At 37.9% G+C, this 20,854-nt stretch overlaps 1 protein-coding gene and 1 pseudogene across 3 annotated transcripts in view; one reads left to right on the top strand and one right to left on the bottom strand.

Annotated features, from left to right (window-relative positions):
- Positions 1 to 6,493: 6,493 nt before the first annotated feature.
- Positions 6,494 to 7,582, top strand: LOC111823304 (annotated as a pseudogene).
- Positions 7,583 to 9,336: 1,754 nt separating this feature from the next.
- Positions 9,337 to 20,854, bottom strand: part of DNAJC10 (DnaJ heat shock protein family (Hsp40) member C10) — a 39,332-nt gene continuing 27,814 nt past the window's right edge. For 2 of the 3 annotated variants that reach the window (XM_023744360.1, XM_006083033.3), the window contains 7 exons: positions 18,677 to 18,832; positions 17,326 to 17,459; positions 15,937 to 15,990; positions 15,518 to 15,665; positions 14,364 to 14,483; positions 11,271 to 11,375; positions 9,337 to 9,929 (listed from right to left, as the gene is read on the bottom strand). In XM_023744360.1, the coding sequence (XP_023600128.1) occupies positions 9,918 to 9,929; positions 11,271 to 11,375; positions 14,364 to 14,483; positions 15,518 to 15,665; positions 15,937 to 15,990; positions 17,326 to 17,459; positions 18,677 to 18,832 (729 nt within the window). In that variant the 3' untranslated portion in view covers positions 9,337 to 9,917. The remainder of the gene's footprint in view (positions 9,930 to 11,270; positions 11,376 to 14,363; positions 14,484 to 15,517; positions 15,666 to 15,936; positions 15,991 to 17,325; positions 17,460 to 18,676; positions 18,833 to 20,854) is intronic. The other variant, XM_014467404.2, reaches the window with a different exon arrangement.

Below are 20,854 nucleotides of genomic sequence, written 5' to 3' on the forward strand. Positions count from 1 at the left end.
ATCCCCCTTCCCAAAACAACACTTGATTAATATCAAATATCCAATTAGTATTCTAAATAATCCCAGGTGTTTCATAAATATTTTTGCAGTTTGTTCAAATCCAAATAAAGTCCACACATTGTCTTTGACTGATATGACTCAAAAAGCCTTTCTCTTTCATTTCTCTCTCAATCTATAGGTTAATGTACCCTGTTTTTATTTTATTTTATTTTATTTTGGTGTGTGTGTTTTCTTTTTTTTCCATTAAGAAATGATGTCATTGCCTTACAAAATTTCTCACATTTCTTTTTTTGTTGCTGGTGTATGCTAATTAAAAAAACACATTGTCTCAGTTTACCTACACGACTACCTGATGAAGTAGGTAGAAGAGATATTTCACCGTTTAGCAGATGATGTGACCAGGGTACAGAGATGAAGTTAGCAGTTTGTCTAAACTTAGAGTTAGTAAGTAGTTGAACCAGAGCTAGAATCTAGGGAACTCATTTCTTAGATCTAACAGTGAGCCTCTTTTTTCCTGAATTAAAGTACAACTAAAAACACCAAAATTCTAAGGAGACTTTTGGATACAAAATTAAAGTATTATCAGTACAATTTAATGAATGTTTTATGATTTCTTAATAGCAATCCATGTATACAGGTTATCTAGAATCCATTTTCTTTTAAAAAAAATATATTGCCGAAGCCGGTTTGGCTCAGTGGATAGAGCGTCGGCCTGCGGACCGAAGGGCCCCAGGTTCGATTCCCGTCAGGGGCTTGTACCTTGGGTGGCGGGCACATCCCCAGGAGGGGGTGTGCAGGAGGCGGCTGATCAATGTTTCTCTCTCATCGATGTTTCTAACTCTCTATCCCTCTCCTTTCCTCTCTGTAAAAAAATCAATATTTTTTTAAAAATATATTTTATTAATTTTTTACAGAGAGGAAGGGAGAGAGATAGAGAGTTAGAAAAAAAATCAATATTTTTTAAAAAATATATTTTATTAATTTTTTACAGAGAGGAAGGGAGAGAGATAGAGAGTTAGAAACATCGTGAGAGAGAAACATGGATCAGCTGCCTCCTGCACAGCTCCCACTGGGGATGTGCCCGCAACCAAGGCACATGCCCCTGACCGGAATCGAACCTGGGACCCCCCCCCCCCACGCCCGTCTGCAGGCTGATGCTCTATCCACTGAGCCAAACTAGTTAGGGCGAAACCATTTTCATCGGTGGAAATAATTCATGAGAAGTTGAGCCTCAATATACATATCATTTGTGCCTATATGACTTTCTTGAATTTATTCTTTCATATCATTCACACATTTGAATATTTCTTATTTGCTATATAGCAGATTATAAACTTTTGGACTTAAAATAAAAATACAGTGTTAGTTTCTTTACAATTTCTTGTAGTCAAATGTATGTAATGGACATTCAGGATCTTTTTAGTGAAAAATAAAGGTAAATTAGTCTGTGTGAATTCTCATTCACTACTGAGGGAGAAACAGCATTTTCTAAGTAATGAAGTATCTTCTATGTCTCTGCTTATTCTTTACTGCCCTCTACTGGCGCCTGATGTTGTTTTTGATAAATATCATTCAGGGAAGTCTATCACTTTTATAAAAAAAAAAATATGAAGCCATAAAAGTTATTTTAGAAAGTTCCTTTCAAAGGAATAGGTACTTTCTTACTAGGCAAAGCTACTTTAAGTATACAATAAAAGTAATTTCTAAGAAAAGTTTCCATAATATCTACTATAATACCCCCTAAGCATTATAACACTTGCTCATTAATTAAATTTCTAGACCATCAGCTACAACTTTTAAAGCATAAAATAACTTCTAGTCAATAATTTTTTAATCATAATTGAATGACTGCAAATTGATTCTAAACAAGTTTAACAATATAGTACAATATTTCTGGTTTAGTTAGAATATACACTGTACATGTATGTGCTAGCTTCTGAAAACAGAGCAGAAAATAAGAAAGCCATGGCTTCTATCTTCAGAGAAGATAACTGTAAATACAAGGTTAGGCAAAAGTAAGTTAACAGTTGTTTGTATAGAAATAATAGAAATAAATAACACAATAAACAAACAAATACATAAATAATACAAGAATAAACTGTTTCATGTACTCACAACTGTGAACCTATTTTTTACCTGTATTGGTGAGGAAGTAGAAATTTCTTATTATTTAGGCTTTTTCTAAGTTTATATAAGACACATCAGCAAAATAAATTCTAAAATTTATATAATCTCTGTAGTAAAATAGGTATTTTTCTGCATTTCAAATTTATTATAGTGAATGCACATTAAATTATCTTTCTAAAGCCATGACAGGGTGACTTAGATTTAAGCCTTTTGATATACCATGTTATTGAGTCTTATATTCTTTGGTGACTTGAGAGAGAATGAATTACTGAAGGATTAAAAAAATTTATTTTTCAATTATAGCTGACATTTATCATTATATTAGTTTCAGGTGTACAACATAGTGATTAGACATTTATATAACTTACATAATTATTATAATATTATTGACTATATACCCTGTGCTGTACTTTACAACCCCGTGACTGTTTTTATAACCCTCAACTTGTAGATCTTAATTCCTTCCCTCTTTTCCCCCATCCCCCAACCCCTCCCTATTTAGCAACCATCAAAATGTTCTCTGTATCTGAGCAAATGGCAAGATTTCATTTTTTTTATTGCTAATATTCCATTCTATACGTATACCGCTAAATCTTCTTTATTCATCTACCAATGGGCACCTAGGTTGCTTCCATATCTTGGCTATTGTAAGTAAATAATGCTGCAATGAACATAGAAGTGCATATATATTTTTGAATTGGTGTTTTTTATTTCTTTGGATAAATATCTTGAAGTGGAATTGTTGACAATATTACGGATACCCCCCATTCCTCCCCCTCTTTGCACCTCCCCACCCAGTTCCCACCCTTTCCCAGGCCTTCACCACACTATTGTCTGTGTCCATGGGTTATGCATATTTGCATACATGTTCTTTGGATAATCTCTTCCCACCCACCTTCCCCTGCTCTGAGGTCTGTCAGCCTGTTCTATGCATCCATGTCTCTGGACCTATTTTTGTCTGTCAGTTTATTTTGTTGATTAGATTCTACATATAAGTAAGATCATGTGATATTTGTCTTCCTCTGTCTGGCTTATTTCACTTAGCATAATAATCTCCAGGTCCCTCCATGCTGTCGCAAAGGAAAAGAGACACAAAATATTCCATCCAAAAGCAGCAGAATATACATTCTTCTCAAGTGCTCAGGGCAGATTTTCTAAAATAGATGATATGTTAGGGCACAAAACAAGTGTTAATAAATTTAAGAAGTTTTAAATCACATCAAGCATCTTTTCTAATTTCATACAATTATGTTCAGAAATCAATTACAAGAAGAAAACTAGAAAAATCACACATATATGGAGATTAAACAACATGATGCCCTAACCCAGTCGTCGGCAAACTGCAGCCCCTTGAGTGTGGCTCTTCCACAAAATACCATGTGTGGGCGCGCACATACAGTGCGATTGAAACTTCGTGGCCACACTCAAGGGGCCAAAGAGCCACATGTGGCTCGTGAGCCGCAGTTTGCCGACCACTGCCCTAACCTGTTTGGCTCAGTGGATAGAGCATTGGCCTGCGGACTGAAAGGTCCTAGGTTTGATTCTGGTCAAGGGCATGTACCTTAGTTGCAGGCACATCCCCAGAGGGGGGTGTGCAGGAGGCAGCTGATTGATGTCTCTCTCTCATCAATGTTTCTATTCTAACTTTCTATCCCTTTCCCTTCCTCTCTGTAAAAAATCAATAAAATATATTAAAACAAACAAAAACATGCTACTTTTCTGTCTTGAAGGAGTGGTGTAGGAGATGAACTTTATTGTTCAACCCTACCCTAGTTCTTGGCTATCTCTCAAACTTTGTGATTGTCCATGCAGCTTTCATTGTTCTAATAGGCTCCCCGTAGCTGAGGATGTGCCAAAACCTGCCAATGTTCCAAAGGGCAGGCCTAGATACAAGCTGATTGGAAGCCATACCCTCTGGCAGCAGCTTGTATATATATATAATGTAAATTTATTGATTTCAGAGGAGAGATAGAAACATCAATGATAAGAGGGAATCATTGATTGGCTGCCTCCTTCGCGCCCTCCACTGGAATTGAGCCTGCAACCCTGGCATGTGCCCCTGACTGGAATCAAACCCAGGACCCTTCAGTCCACAGGCCGACACTCTATCCACTGAGCCAAACCGGCCAGGGCTGGCTGCAGCTTTTAAAGTATATAAATATACCTATGCTGCTGTCAGGGAAGAGTGGGAGACGGGTGCTTCCTGTCTGCTCTCTGCACTGAGCCCTGGGGGATAACCAGTTAAGAACTGTCTTTGCTCCAGTCCTGTGGGATCAGCGAATCTAAACACCACTTGGTCACCAGGTGATCAAAGGATGGCCCCTGTATGGTGGTCACAGATGCTGGGGTGCTAGATATGTGCAAAAGTTTTTCTGGAAAGTACAGCCACCTGGAGCGAGGCAGAGATGTTCTCTGCACAGTACTGCAGGCAGCTCCTAGATGTGTGTTAAATTAAAAGCCAGCCCCTCAGGCTGAAGCACTGGAGATTGCAAATAGGCTTATCACACAGAAAGTTGGGGCACCAGATGTGAGGTTCAAACCTTTGCTCCTCTGAGAAATTGGAAGTCATGAATTTTGTTCTAGTTGTGTCTTTACACCAGAAGTGGGTTTAATACCCTGTGTGTCTGTCTCTCCTACCCATTTCATTGTGGGTTTTTTCTTGTTCCCAGAAGTCACTCTAGTTCCTACATTCCTTTAAGAGAAAAATTGTTCTGTATGTAGGTAGTTTTTGTGTGTTCATGAGAGGAGGCGAGTTCAGGAACCTCCTAAGTTGCCATCTTACACTAGAACCTATTCATTCTTTAAAAAAAACTTTTTTCTCACTTCTTCAGTAGTTAATATGGCATATATATTTTTTGTGTGTGGACATTAGCACAGACCTTTTTGAATGATTACTAAATATCAGAACAGCAGGCTACTAAATAATACAGTCTTGGATTCATTATTGATATTGGCCAGTTTGGCATCAGCTCCAACCATAATTTTGGTTAGTTACCTCTCAAAATATATCTAATATGAGGATTGGGTCATAGTATGAGTACAACCCACTGTTAAACATTAAAAGAAATGACTTGAGCCAGTGGGTCTCTAACAAATTTATATTTACACTAGTGACCCGGTGCACGGCTTTGTGCACATTGAAAGGAAATTAATTAGGTGGCCGGTGGGGCGGGACTGGGCAAGATGGCCCAACAGGCCCTGGAGCCAACTTCCCTCAGTCCCTCCCCCTGCCGACAGCACCTGGGGTGGTCCTGTGGTGTCTCGAAAGGCGTCTGTGGAGTGAATGAGATCCCTCCGGCAGGTGGGGTGCCTCGGCCTGGCCTGTGGGGATGGGGCCAAAACCGGCTCTCCTACATCCTCCAAGGGGTCCTGGAGTGCGAGAGGGCACTCTGCAAAGTTGCTGTCATACAGGATGTGGAACACAAACGCAAGTGTGCAGTAAACCAGATTCGGGGCCGACAGTGCCCCAGCAACAACATAACCCAAGGCCGAAGGTGGAATCACGTCACCCCACAAGGAATTGGACTCCCTCCTCTCTGGTTTTGGGGTGCATCTCCCGATAACCGCTGCTGCCAAGTCACTGCAGTTCGGCAGCTCCTGCATTGAGCGTCTGCCCCCTGGTGGTCAGTGCGCATCATAGCGACCGGTTGAACACTTAGCATATTATTAACCTTTTATATATATATAGATATAGATATATAGATATAGACATAGATATATAGATATAATACATTTATACTTACCTTGGTGGTGTTGACCTAAATTTTGTTATTATTCATTTTGAAAACAAGCTTATTCACCAGATTTTGGGTATATTTAAGTTTTGTTCTATGGTATTGAGTAAAGTGTATACTTCCAGATATATTATTTCCTTTTCATCTTCAGAATAAATGTTCTTTAGGTATTATAGAATATTTAATATACATTAGGTTAATTTAACCTTTGTTTTTTAAAAATATTTTTATTGACTTCAGAGAGGAAGACAGAGGGAGAGAAACATCAATGATGAGAGATAATCATTGATTGGCTGCCTCCTGCACACCCGCTACTGGGGATGAGTCTGCAACCTGGGCATGTGCCCCTGACCGGAATTAATGAGAGGTAACGTCATCACTGAATGTACCAGCCCTTCCAATTTCCTGAGCCAAACCGGCCAGGGCTAATTTAACCTTTGTATTATTTCACTGAATATGTATAATTTAAGACCTTTATCTGAGTTTGTTGGTAGACATAAAGATTAAAACTAGACTAATTATTATACAAAAATTCCATTAAAATGGTTTAAAAATACTACTTCCTCATTAAACACTTTCTCATATATAAGCAGCTTTGTAAATGTGCGCCATAGGAAACCATGCAGTATTTCTTTTCTGATGAATGTACTGCAAAGAAAATTTCTGCTTTGAATACTGTCAGAAAACAAAGAATCGACTGGTTCACTCCGGGCTGTCAGCACACCACCTCCCGGACTTGCCCTACGACTACGGCGCCCCAGAGCCTCACACCAACGCCCGGATCACGCAGCTGCACCACAGCAAGCACCACACTGCCCATGTGAACAACCTGAACACCAGGGAGGTGAGGACAAGCACGGGGAGGCGCGGAGAAGGGTGACAATGCCACTCAAATGACTCTTCAGCCTGCCTGAAGTTCAACAGTGGAGGCCACATCAACCGGCATTTTCTCGTCAGACCTGAGCCCTCGTGGTGGTGGAGAACCCAAAGGGAATTGCTGGAAGTCATCAACACGACTGGTTCCTTCACTGCATTTAGCTGTTTCTGCTGGCGTTCAAGGCTCACTCAGGTGGGAGCTGGCTTGGTTTCCAGAAGGAGCAAGGATGCTTCTAGATTGCTGCTTGTTCTAACCAGGATCCCCTTCAATGAACAGGTCTCGTCTCATTCTACTTTTGGGGAATGATGTGTGGGAGCATGCTTATTACTTTCAGTATAAAAATGTCAGACCTGATTATCTGAAAGCTATTTGGAATGTAATCAATTGGGAAAATGTAATTGAGAGATACATGGCTTGCAAAAAGTATATCAGCATTACAGAAAGCTCGTTATGGCTGATCCTGTAGTAGTGCAGAGTAAACATTTGAGTAAACATTTTCTTCAGAGAGCTAAAATACCCAGGAGGTTATATCACCATAAAGCCATCAAAAGTATCACATCCCTTACTATTGAGGCCCCCATGGAAGCCTTTCTGATCCTGTTCTATTGCATTTATAGATAATCTAGATTTTTACCCTAGTTGTTTAACAATATTAATTTCTTTCCCCCAAGGAAACAAAACTAAAAAAGAACCAATTTTAAAAAAACTTTTACAATATAAAAGTCATTATACAATTTCATTTTATTTTCCCTTTATCTTAATCACATACTTTAAGTAAAAAAGATATGAAAGATGTTAAAAACTGGACAACTGAGATAGGCAAGCATCATTAATATCAAAAACAGACATTCAAAATGGTTTCACATCGTCACATATTTAAACTTATCTCATTTTCAAATCCAACTGCCTGACAGATGCACTCTGGTCTGCTAGAAATGAATGGTGTGGTACCGGAGGCCACCTGAACACAACAATGAGGTTGCTGAGAGAAATGGCATCTTTAGAGGTGCTCTCCTGCACGAATGTGGCCATTAAAGCCTTTAATTCTGTCAGCGGTCTTTTAAATACCAATGATACTGATGTGACTGCAGGATTCACATTACTTAACATGACTCCCAGATAGCGCTGGCTTTACAGCTGATTCCACAGGCACAGACTTAGGCCAAGTTACAGGATATATAATTTTTTCTATTTTATTTACTGTTTAAGATGTTTTTCAATTAAATTTGGATGATACTTATAGGTAGTAGTACACAGGTGCCTGCACCCTTGTTTATGGACTCAGCGTCAGCCCTGTGAATCACACGCTGGCCGTTCATCCTCTCCTCAGTGTCCAGCACATTGGCATTCATATACAGTGGGGCCTTGACTTACGAGTGTCCCGACTAACGAGTTTTTTGAGATACCAGCTGTCTCTTGTCCGATTTTTTGCATTGAGTTGATAGAGCAATTTGAGTTAACGAGCTCCTTAACGAGCTCGGTCTCGGAACGAATTAAACTCGTAAGTCAAGGCCCCACTGTACCTGGTACAGCAATCAGTAAATATTTACCAGGACTCTTTAGGATTCCATTTTAGGCTTCTTATAGAAACAAGCCAATTCAAAACATTTTCTAGGCTTTGAAAATTTAATAAATGAAAGGCACTTGCCATTACTGATCATAATTCAAAAAGGTGGTGGTAAATTAAGGCTAAAAGTGGTAATTATTCTGTATGTGCCTACATGTGTAAATAAGGAATTAAGGAATACACTAAAAACAACATGGGAGAGACTATGAAGAATAGGGTTACACTTGAAAATAAAAAAAATATATTTTTCTATCAATTGGAGCTATAAAATATGAGGAAATTTTGGGGAAGGAGGTAAAATGATATTTAAAAAAACAAATCTCTTCCAATATAATAAAGCATAATCCTAATAGGTTTTTGGGAAAACTGAAGATACTTTTTAAATTCAATGACCTCTTTTTTGCTCAACTGGAATTTTTACCATCGCACATACCCTGAATTATAATTATTTGATTCTGAACAACTGAGAAACTAAAAGATCTCATTCTTAGATTTATATACTTTTCTTACAAAAATAACTTGTTATTGTGCCAATATTTATCTGAACATGATAGCCTCCAATTAATAATTGGAATGACCACATTATGAGTTATAGTGAAACTGCAGTTATTTTTCCTGTTTGAAAAATGAAGAGAATAGACAAGAGTGAAAAACAACAACTATGAAGAAAAACAGGCAAATGGAAATAAAGGATACACAACAAAAGAGCCCAGAAGGCAAAAACATAAATATTAGAAAGATGCTTCAAAAGTTAATTAGTATCACAGGGAAAACCTTTATGAAAAATATTTAGAAAATAAATTAACACGTATCTTTAAAATATAGAACTCTAAGTGCTTGACATATTTGGGATACTCTACAGTGACCTGTTAATTGCTGTACATATTTTTTTTTCCAGGTATTTCTGGATCCTGTAGAAATCTATAGAATTTGCTTACTCACTGTTACAAAAATTTTTCTCAATTGTAGAAAATTAAAATTAATTCTTTAACCTTTAAGAAAGAAAAGAATGAAGAATCACTTCACTATAATACATCATGAAAATAGGGTATCTGTTTATTTTCCCACATCACATTTTTTTAAATGAAATATATGATTAGAGAATCAATTTCAGAATTTTTAGGACAGGTGATTGAAAACCACGTTCTCTTTTTTCAGGTGAGCCACAGCACATTAAGTGATAGTTCACTTTGTACCACTTAGACATATACATGAGCAGAGCAAAATCATGTTCAAGCCAGCCAGCCCAACATCATTTCCAGTAGTCAGCAATCTATGGCTCATGGCCGAATGTGACTTGTGGTCTATTTGTGGATGGCCCTCAGCTAAGAGTGGTTTTTATATTTTTCAAAGGGTTGTAAACAAAGCAAAACAGCATATGTGACAAAGAACCGCATATGGTCTACAAAGCCTAAAATATTTATGACCTGGCACATTATAGAAAGCTTGCAGACCTTTCATTCATACCAATGTTGTATAGAATTTAGTGCAATTACAAGTCCAATATAATGCTCACTTATTCCCACCATGAATGTAGTAACAGTCTAAAACGATATCTTCTGATGTCATTTGTCAGAATTTCTTTTCAACTTTTTCTTCATCTTCACTATCATTAAAGTTCATCCTTCAACAATATAAAAGTAATTGAAAGAGAAAAGAAACATGAGATTATATTAAAAACAAGGTAGAATAGTATAAGCTAACCAAACTTTTATCTTCTCAAAAATAATTACTCTGTATTTCTTATTTAATGAGCCCACCACATAAGAACCTCTCCTACCGCCGAAACCGGTTTGGCTCAGTGGATAGAGCGTCGGCCTGCGGACTGAAAGGTCCCAGGTTCGATTCCGGTCAAGGGCATGTACCTGGGTTGCAGGCACATCCCCAGTAGGAGATGTGCAGGAGGCAGTGATCGATGTTTCTCTCTCATCGATGTTTCTAACTCTCTATCTCTCTCCCTTCCTCTCTGTAAAAAATCAATAAAATATATTAAAAAAAAAAAAAAAAGAATCTCTCCTACCTATAACAATGGTAGAGGAAAGGGTATCACATAGTTCTTACCCAGGCAGATACTACCAATTATAGCTTTACACATTCAAAGTCATATTTTGATGTGCTCTTTAACTTAATTTCAGTGTTTGCTATTTCAAATGTTTAATGAAAAAGTCACAAAACATCTTGAGAAAACAGCTAAACTATCAGAAAAACATTTTTGTTTACTGAAACCAAGAAAATAAAGATTCATAACTATCTCTTTCCTAACTGTTAGATTTGGAGAAAACATAATTTCCGAAGCAGGCTGTCAGACTTTCTATGTTGGGGGTCTGTATTTCTAATGATTCTACGGAGCCAGATGTCCCTAGCCCTTTCCCAACGCTGTGCTGTTCTTCTGCCCTTTCACTGTATAGGGAAGGAATCCAAGAACCCTCGTGTGATTGTATTAAATTCCATTCAGAAGGCACTCTCGCATTCATGGACTGTTTGGTCTAAGTCTGTCCTAGAATGACATGATTTAAAGAAGAAAAATAATAAACAGCCCGTGCAAAGAACAGCAGGAGAAAGGCTGCAACTGCTTGATGGGTTAAAAATTCAAGGAGAGGCCAGGAGGTCCATGGGTTCCAACACATCCCGACTAAATAAGAACAAAAGAATATTTGCTATCCAAATATGTCTGTCAGGAGGCTCCAGTATATGTATTCCTTTCCTAACAAGTCACTGCTTTACTTACATTTGAACAAAATGTAAATAATTTATAGCCATAATTTCTTAAGTGATTTTACTTGTCCAAATTTCTAAGCATTTCAGTGCTTATAGGCTACATTCTGATTCTCATATTTTCCAAAGAAGAATTTCCAACTACTTACTGTTTTTTGAAGCTTCATTTTCCCTGCTTATTCATACATATAAAATATAGGAAGAATAACTTTAGATAATGTTTGCAGTCAGCTCTAGACTTAGTCCTTACCTTATTTCTCATTCCATGTTTTTGGAGATTTTCCAATTTTTCATATATTAAAGCAGCAATCTCTTTTGCATCTCTGGAATCTATTTGCTCTCCCCCAATATTTCTCTAAAATTAAAAACACTTTTCTTATAATCTTTTAAGTATCTAATCAAAACATGACATTTGTACCTCAGAAACTTGAATAAAATAGTCCTTAAAATTCTAAGTGCTCGAAACTCAAATTTCTTCAAGGAAATAATGCTACAAAAGCACAGTTAACCCATTATTTACCTGAAATAAATACTGATACTGTTATGAGAACATGGGAAATATGCATTGTTAACTCCAAATGCCTGAAAACATTTAAACTGTGTAAGAAAAGATATGCCCAGGGGACTAAAATCATTCTAATCTAATACAATCTCTGACACAGACAAAACCATGACTAACTAACCATTGGGAAACAATGCCTATCTCCTGGCTCTCCTCTGCCCACAGCAGGAAGGTGGCTGGGAGGGGACAGGTGAATATGACCAACTCTGCTCACTTGGGATCTGGAGCCACCTGTTTCATTCCTCCTGGAGAGAACCCCACAATTATGTGTTAGGATTTTGTTTCGTCATATAACTGCCCATCTGGGTTTACATTTCTGTTTATTCCAATCATCATTCTACTTTGGCCTCTTCCTCTAGCCTGGACTTCTGGATGCCAACCCTGCCTTTCAGTTTGGACAGGGATATTCTGGGTCCTAATCTGTCCTCTGGACTCCTCTAGACATATGGTAACATCATATTTTCTTTTTTTTAAATATGTGTGTGTGTGTGTGTGTATATATATATTTTTTTTTTTTTAATTTAAATTCTTTATTGTTAAAAGTATTACATGAGTCTCCTTTTTCACCCATTGACCTCTCCCCGGCCGCTCCCACCCCACAGCACATGCCCTCACCCCCCTATTGTCTGTGTCCATTGGTTATGCTCATATGCCTGCATACAAGTCCTTTGGTCTCTTAGCCCCTCATCCCACGCCTTCCCTCATAGGTTGGACAGTCTGTTCGATGCTTCTATGTCTCTGGTTCTATTTTTGTTCATCAGTTTATGTTGTTCATTATATTCCAAAAAATATATATTTTTTACTTATTTCAGGGAGGAAGAGAGAGAGAGAGAGAGAAAGAAACATCAATGATGAGAGAGAATCATTGATCGGCTGCCTCCTGCATGCCTTACACTGGGGATCAAGCCTGCAACTGCTGCATGTGCCCTGATAGGGAATGGAACTGTGACCTCCTGGTTCACAGGTCGCTGTTCAACCACTGAGCCACCTAAGCCGGGCAATATTTTCAAAGAGCTCCCTCTATGGCTTGCTCATTTTTTTGATTGGTCATCTTATTGATATTTCTCTAACATCATTTGACAAGATGTCACCCACTTCTCAGCTGTTCTGAGAATTGGGAAGCAAAGCTAGTGATTCCAAAGGAATGAAGATTCAGCCTCAGGTATAAAACGTTTTCTCTCTCAAGTTATGCTTACCCTAGGCTGTTCTTAAAATAGTTAGCCTCTTGGACTGATCAAAATCCTTCACTGAAAAATCTAAATGTCTGACAATTCTAGATTTCTGAAATTCACCATTTAATTTATCTATTTAAATATTTAGCTATATTTAAAAATGTATTATAATTACCAATAAATAACATGAGACCTTAATCAGATACTTTCTCAAAAAGTATATATTAAAATATTTGAAATTATTAATTTCATGTTTTACCAGAAAACATGAATATAGTACAAAGAAAATATTTTATCATAGTTCTAGTGCCAATAATGTCATTCTTTTACTTGGGAAGACAGCAAAGGTCATGAGTACTTTCAGTTAGCAATTATACTGGCTGATACACATACACTTAAAATTTTTTGTTTATTTATTTATATTATTATTTTATTTATTATTTTATTTATTTAATTTATTTATTTAGAGAAAGGAAGGGGTGGGAGGGGAAGAGAGAGAAAAACAAACATTGATTTGTTGTGTATGCATTCATTGGCTGATTCTTGTATGTGCCATAACCAGAGACTGAACCTGCAACCTTGGCATATTGTTACCACATTCTAACAATTGAGCAACCTGGCCAGGGCCAGACATATGCTTTTGTATTAGTAATCATAAAAGTTATCACCTGAATTTGAATTTTAAGACCCATTGGTTAGATGTCTAGTTTCTTGTTGGAAAAAAAAAAGTTACAGACCTATAAAAAAGGAATTATGACCGCACCAACTTTTATAGCCTAAATCATTCATTAATAAAGATTCCATAAGATAAATACTCTGGTACTAAGGTTATTTCAAAAGTATTACAATAGCATACTATCCTTTCCTGGAAAAAAATCTATACTAATAAAAACCTAGGTGGTCCTCATGCCGCCACAAGATGGCTGGCAGTGGAGGGCAGTTGGGGGCAATCAGGCTGGCAAGGGAGCAGTTAGGCGTCAATCAGGCTGGCAGGGGAGCGGTTAGGGAGCAATCAGGCTGGCAGGTAAAAGCGATTAGGGGCAATCAGGAAGGCAGGCATGTGAGCGGTGAGGAGCTAGCAGTCCCAGATTGTGAGAGGGATGTCTGACTGTCGGTTTAGGCACGATCCCACAGGGCAGTCGGACATCCCCTGAGGGGTCCCAGATTGGAGAGGGTGCAGGCCAGGCTGAGGGACCCCCCCCCCCCCCGCCGCCCAAATTTCGTGCACTGGGCCTCTAGTTAATCATAAAGGTACTATATGTTAATTCTATAAAAGTAGGAAATATAAAACTTCACAGACAGTAAATAATTACCTCGAATTCTATCACCCATAGAAAACCACTATTAGTATTTTGGTTTGTCTCTTGAGTAATTTTCCTATTAATGAGTGTAAAAATTTTAAGGCAGTGGAGATCATATCAATTGTGAGACACAAAACCTTTTAAAATCATTTAGTGTATATATAAAAAGGACCGTGTTTCAATAATATGCAATAAGATAATGACAAAGGGAAAAGAAACTAGAAAAGAGCATTACTCAGTCTAAACAAAAAATCTTTTGAGCTTGGCCTGCTAAAGGAAAGGAACATGGAGGAAAAACCTGTACGTACCTTTGATCTTTCGTAGGGAAAGAATTTAACAGTTGGATAGGCTCTGATACCAGCTTTCTGGCATGTTTGAGCATTGGCCTGACAGTCTACTTTTCCAGCTTTCACTTTTCCTTTAATCATCTGAAAAAAGACAAATATGGTTTACCATTCTCTTTGGAATGAAGTATTTTGGCAACCACAAAGCAATGTGATACTAAAAATTTCAAATCTTTATAAACCTAAGGATTTGTTATTTAAAACATTTCAATCCTCCCCATTCAAATAAGATTGCTTCCAAATTCTTACTGGTGCTTTGCATTCCTATTTGTCCAGCACATCTCCAATAGCAATAATTTCTCTTTTGCCTTATCAAGAAAATTGAGCTTTGCCCTAAATGACCTCAACTTCTTGGTACTTACACCTGTCTGTCACAGCATAAACATCCCAGACGGTCTCCTTCCTGTCTTTCTCTGATCTCATGTGCTGAGGTAGCACCCATCTTGTGGAAGGCTGACTACTCCAGCTACACTCTCCAGCTGTCTCACTAACTATCAGATCTCTTACTTTCTCTAGCGTGTACACATCCGATCAAAAAAAGGATTCCTTCCTTAATTGCAGGGAAGGAATTAATTGAAGGAAAAAGGGAACAAGCAGAAGTGAGGCTTCTGGCTATTAAGGTTAGGTAGATGATGATGTCATCTAAGGAGGGGAAGAGAGAGAAAAACAAACATTGATTTGTTGTCCCACTTATTTATGCATTATTGGCTAATTCTTGTATGTGCTCTGACCAGAGATTGAACCTGCAACCTTGGCATATTGGGACAATGCTCTGGCCAATTGAGCAACCTGGCCAGGGCCAGACATATGCTTTTGTATTAATAATCATAGAAGTTATCACCTAAATTTGAATTTGAAGACCCAGTGGTTAGATGTTTAGTTTCTTGTTGAAGAAAAAAAAAAGTCACTGACCCAAAAACAATTAGGTAGAGATGCTGGCTAACTTTTTAAATAAAGAATGAAGCCTACTGCAAAGACTATAGTTGTAGAAATGAAATGGTTTTTAAAATTCAGAGGAAACTTTTAAGAAAGAATAAAAATTATATTTAAAATGTTTCAGCTAATTATTAAAACATGCATGTGACTACAATTTATTTAAGTAGGTAGACAAGACTTACCCTGGCCAAGAGCTCAAACTCTGGAGCAAAATTTTGGCAAGGTCCACACCAAGGAGCATAGAAGTCAATCACCCAATGGTTTTTCCCTTGTAAAACTTTTTCATTGAAGGCCTGAGGTGTAAGATCTATGGATGCTTGAGGCAAAAATCTGAGGCAAAAATCAAAATTATTTTTCATTATACAAAACCAAAGCAAACTTCTAAAATATAATGCTGCAAAAGTTTTTAAGTTTAAAGTGACTTTAAAGAATGACAGTGTAATAAACCACAACCTTATCTTTGGTAAGTTATAATTTTTTACTAAGTGCCTTAAAATGCTAGAATTTTAAACAACTCACAGTAAATTTAATTATAGACATAAGAGGAAGGTAAATAATATTAAATCCATTTTGTACAATAATACATATTTTAGTTACTCACCCGAGACCCCAAATTCTTAGGGAATAGGCATCCCTATTCCAACCATTGTAACTACTGAAAAAAGAAAAATATATGTCAGTTGTAAATAGAATTTTTCATTATTGGATAAGTTCAGAAAACTATCTCATTGTAGAAATCCTATATAATAAAAGGCTAATATGCAAATCGACCAAACAGCGGAACAACCGGTGGCGATGACGAGCACTGACCACCAGGGGGCAGATGCTCAATGCAGGAGCTGCCCTCTGGTGGTCAGTGTGCTCCCACAGGGGGAGCACCGTTCAGCCAGAAGCCGGCTCACAGCTGGCAAGCACAGCGGCGGTGGTGGGAGCCTCTCCTGCCTCCGCAGCAGCGCTAAGGATGTCCAACTGCCGGCTTAGACCTGCTTCCCGTGGGAAGCGGGCCTAAACTGTCAGTCGGAAATCCCCGAGGGTTCCCAGACTGTGAGAGGGCACAGGACGGGCTGAGGGACTCCCCCCTTCGCCCTCAAGTGCATGAATTTCATACACCAGGCCTCTAGTTTAAAGATAAGTTTAGTCCAATGACTTTATCTAGCATCTCTCTTCTCAGATACACCTAGCTATAAACACTACTTACATGGCTTCCCAAATACATTTTTCACTAGTCTTAATGTCTTTTTGTGTTCCAGACAGACCTGAATGTGTAGCTGCTTGCTGGACACCTACAAACCCATGGGAATGACAAAAGTGAACATGTCCAAGGCTTCAGTTTCTGAACCTTTACTCCAGTTACTACTGTCTGTAAAATTCATACCCATTTGTAAGAGCCACTTCACAAATGCAGTATTTCATGATTTTTCTCATAGTTGTGATTCCTTCCTCCTTTGAAATCCATGGTTCATTTTTACTTCTTAAATAATATTTATTATATTTTGCCTTGCGTTTTCCAGTTTTCTATCTGAAAAACCATGTGGTGTTGTGAAAACATGGACAATGAGAGAGACCTGGTTTCAAGCTCCAACTTTAAACCTTAGCAGCTGTTATCTAAGTTAATCTAAGGTCTTTGAATCTGTTTACTTATCTGATAAGTAATAGTATAGGAAGGGTAATAACTTTTGTTTGTTTTTTCAGGGTATGTGTGAGGACTAGTGGAGATAATATGAGCAAAGATCTAGTATAGTACCTGAAACTAACCAGGGACTTAATAAAGGTTAGTTATTTCTTCTTTACTAGATTATCAGCTTCATGAACAGTGTAACTGTTCTGTTCTCTTTTCATTTTCTGAAGTTCTCATTAGCAAACTATCTTAAGCATGGTGAGTTCCCAAAAAATACTTGTTGGGTTAACTTTTATTTAGTTAGAATAACTTTTAAATGTTAACTGTATAAATGATTATAGTAAGTGCCTTAAAATTTTAGACAATACTTACTGATATTGATAAGCTTTATTTGATTTTGGGGGGAAAAATCTTATCTCAGGGTATCTTCGAACATTTTCTTCAGCACAAAAAGAATGATACTGTTGGCAGTCTATGCTGCCCACGTTGATTAGTCCAGTTAATGTCTGGAAAAGAAAAAAAAAGAGGAGACAAATATATCAAAGTGATTAGAAAAAAATTACCTCCACAACTACTTTATATATATTTGCATAGAGAAACTATCACTGTGAGACAATTATATTAGTTATCAGTGATTTTCATCAAATAAAAAAGTAAGGGCTTAAATATAATAGAACATTTAGAGTAATAAACTGAAAATTTAATTTTGTAGTTAAGAACTCACTACAATTATTGCATATTAAACAATTGATTTCATTCACCTATTATATAGAGAAAATAATTTTTTTCTAAAAACAATGTATTTATTTTTTTAATTCTCACTCAGGAATGTTTTTCCATTGATTTTTAGAGAGAGTGGAACAGCGAGGGAAAAACAGAGAGAAATATTGATGTGAGAGAAACACATCGATTGGTTTCCTCCTGTACATGCCCTGATTAGGCCTGGCCAGGAAGGAGCCTGCAACTGAAGTACATGCACTTGACTGGAATCGAACCTGCGACTCTTCAGCCTGCAGGCCAACACTCTATCCACTGAGCCAAACAGGCCAGGGTGGGAAAATGAAACTTTTTCTAAAATTCAAAGAATTAGAAACCAAGAACGAATAAAGGTCTTGGCAATGGAATTTCAGAGTTATTTTTTCAAATGGAGACATGGGCTGTGGGCAGCACATGGACTCATAGTTAAATTTAAAAATTTTAATGAAAAGAGCACAAAGTTATATTATCTCAAATGTTAAGATACCAGAAATCACTTTAACTCAGGTTTGTTCATGTTTTATCTTAGAAATAAACAAAGTAGTTACTGTATTTTCCATTCTGGTATTTAAATCTTTTTTCCCAATCTTTCATAATTTATATAACACTATGTCTATTTGTATGAAATTAAAAAAATCCAAATAGTATTATAGATCAAAGCTATTTTTAAGTCCTACAATATTGTGAAGAAACTGTATTTGAGCTCTAAAAGTAAAAATAAAGAAGACCTTTGGGTTGACTTTGGCAGAAATTTGGTCAATACAATATGAAGTGTAACACAAAAAAAGGTAAATTATTCTATACCATTCATATACCAGACAGAAGCTGAGTTGAAATCCAAGTGGTGTGATCAGAACTGTTAAGTTATAATCTAGAGGTGGGTTTACTCATGCTAGTTTCAAAATAATTCTGTTAAATAAACGTTCTTAGTAAATGTTTACATTTAAAATAAATGATTTTACTATACCCGGGCCATTCTTTTCCATTCTGGCATTAAAACTTGACATGGATGACACCATGGAGAATAGAAATCAACCATCCAGACTTCATCATGTTTTCTTTGTTTAACTAGTTCATTGAAAGTGGTGGGTGACAGGGAGATCACTGAAGGATTCATAAGATCCTAAAGACAATACAACTTTCATTATAACAGATATAGAAAGAGTTGTTCATATGTTCTTGGCAAATTGTTGGTATCAGTCATTTAGAAAAATTTGTTTTTGAGTAAAAAGATACTTAAGGATATTTAAAGAGTATTTATAGTGAATTAATTTAAAAAGGAAGAAATGATCCCAAATTTTTTATTAAGTTTGGATTATTTCCTATCCGTTTTTTTAAAATTTTATTTTATTGCTTAAAGTATTACAAAGAGTAGTACATATGTCTCCTTTTTTTCCCCACTGACCTTTGTCTTCTTAAATTAAGATATATTTTGTTCCTATTTCTATGTATCACTAAAATAAACAGGCAACTTTAAGATTATGAGCAGATGAGGCAAGATTTTCAAGAGCTGCCCCAGATCTATATCATAAAAGGCCTGTGGTCATGACGTCATAACGGCGGAACCACCCAACAACCATTCACCAGGAGGTGCATAGAGCACCTCTCGCAGGCTGGGGCTTGCGCGGGGCTGGCAGGGCTTGCGTGGGGCTGGCGCGGTGGAGGCGGGGCCTGTGGTTTGCGAGGGGCAGATCTGGGGTCCCGCGGCTCGCACGGGGCAGTTCTGGGGTCCTGCCGGCACAGCAGGTCTGGGTCTTGCACGATTTCACGCGCTGTGCCTCTAGTGTCTACATAAGATGTAGTTCTGTTTTGGAACCAATGATTGGTTTGAAAATGGCCCTTTAATTAATAACAGAAAGCCTATTAGTCTATTTTCCTGACATGCTGACTGGAGACACTGCACAACCTCTCTACAGATCACTCGCTCCAAATGCTATTTTAACAAAGTTTTAGTCTATCATGATTGGGTAATATTAACGAAGATGTTAGCTTCACTGGGGGAAACCTCAAAAATCAAACAACACAAAACCAAAAACTATTATTCCTGAGGAGGAGGGAGAGAAAAGGACAGAGAATGGTCACTACATAAAAAATAAGCTAAAATTTTTCATTCTTAAGAAACCCCTATTTAACTATTTTAGTCAATTAATATTATTAGTGAAAAAAAAGGAGATGTTATAGATATAGGGCACTGCTGTGCTGATAATGGGTGTGGCACAGATGCCCAGGCTTGAAAGAGGCCCTCCACTGGGGGTTGGGCTAGACTGCCCTTACTCACCCACACATTTCCTGGATGATACTGAGTTTACTCCTACCTCATCTATATGGATGGACCTAAAAGAAGCCATGGTGGTTCTAGCTGAGACAACATGGAGAGGGGGTGGGGCAAAGCTTTATGTGAAAATATAATTTCAATGTATTCAAGAAATAATTGTGCCCACTAAGTACAAGGCACTGAACTAGATAATAAATAAAACACAGACTTATTCTTAGAGTTTATAGTAAGTACATAATAAGAGTAAAACATTAGAAAAATATAAGAAATTCATTTTCTTGCCAGAAAATAATGTGTTGGTATGAGAAGAATAAATCCTGTTATTAAACACTAGTGGCCCGGTGCACAAAATTCGTGCACTGGAAAAAGGGGCGGGGGGGAGGTGTCTCTCAGCCCGGCCTGCACCCTCTCCAATTGGGGACCCCTCGGGGGATGTCCGACTGCTAGTTTAGGCCCGATCCCGGTGGGGATCCCTCTTGCAATCTGGGACCGCTGGCTCCTAACTGCTCACCTGCCTGCCTGCCTGATCGCCCCTAACCACTCTGCCTGCTGGCCTGCTTGCCCCCAACTGCCCCCACCCCAGCTGGCCTGCTTGCCCCAAACTGCCCCCCCCCCACTGCCGGCCTGCTCGCCTTTGGGTACTGGCTCGAGGTGGCGAGATAGCTAGGACCCGAGTACCGAATTCTTGAATGAAGTAAAATGTTCTTAGCAACCACATTAACAGCATGCCGGATTACTGAGACCTTGACGGATGTCAGCGAGACCGGTGCAGCTTTTTGTTTTATCTCGGGAACGTCAAGCTAAGCTCGCTGCTTAAAAGGAGTCTGAAGTCTCTTTTCTCTGTGAGTCTATAAAGGTCGCATTTACCCA

This window comes from Myotis lucifugus, unplaced genomic scaffold, assembly GCF_000147115.1.
Source record: "Myotis lucifugus unplaced genomic scaffold, Myoluc2.0 scaffold_5, whole genome shotgun sequence".
NCBI lineage: Eukaryota > Metazoa > Chordata > Mammalia > Chiroptera > Vespertilionidae > Myotis > Myotis lucifugus.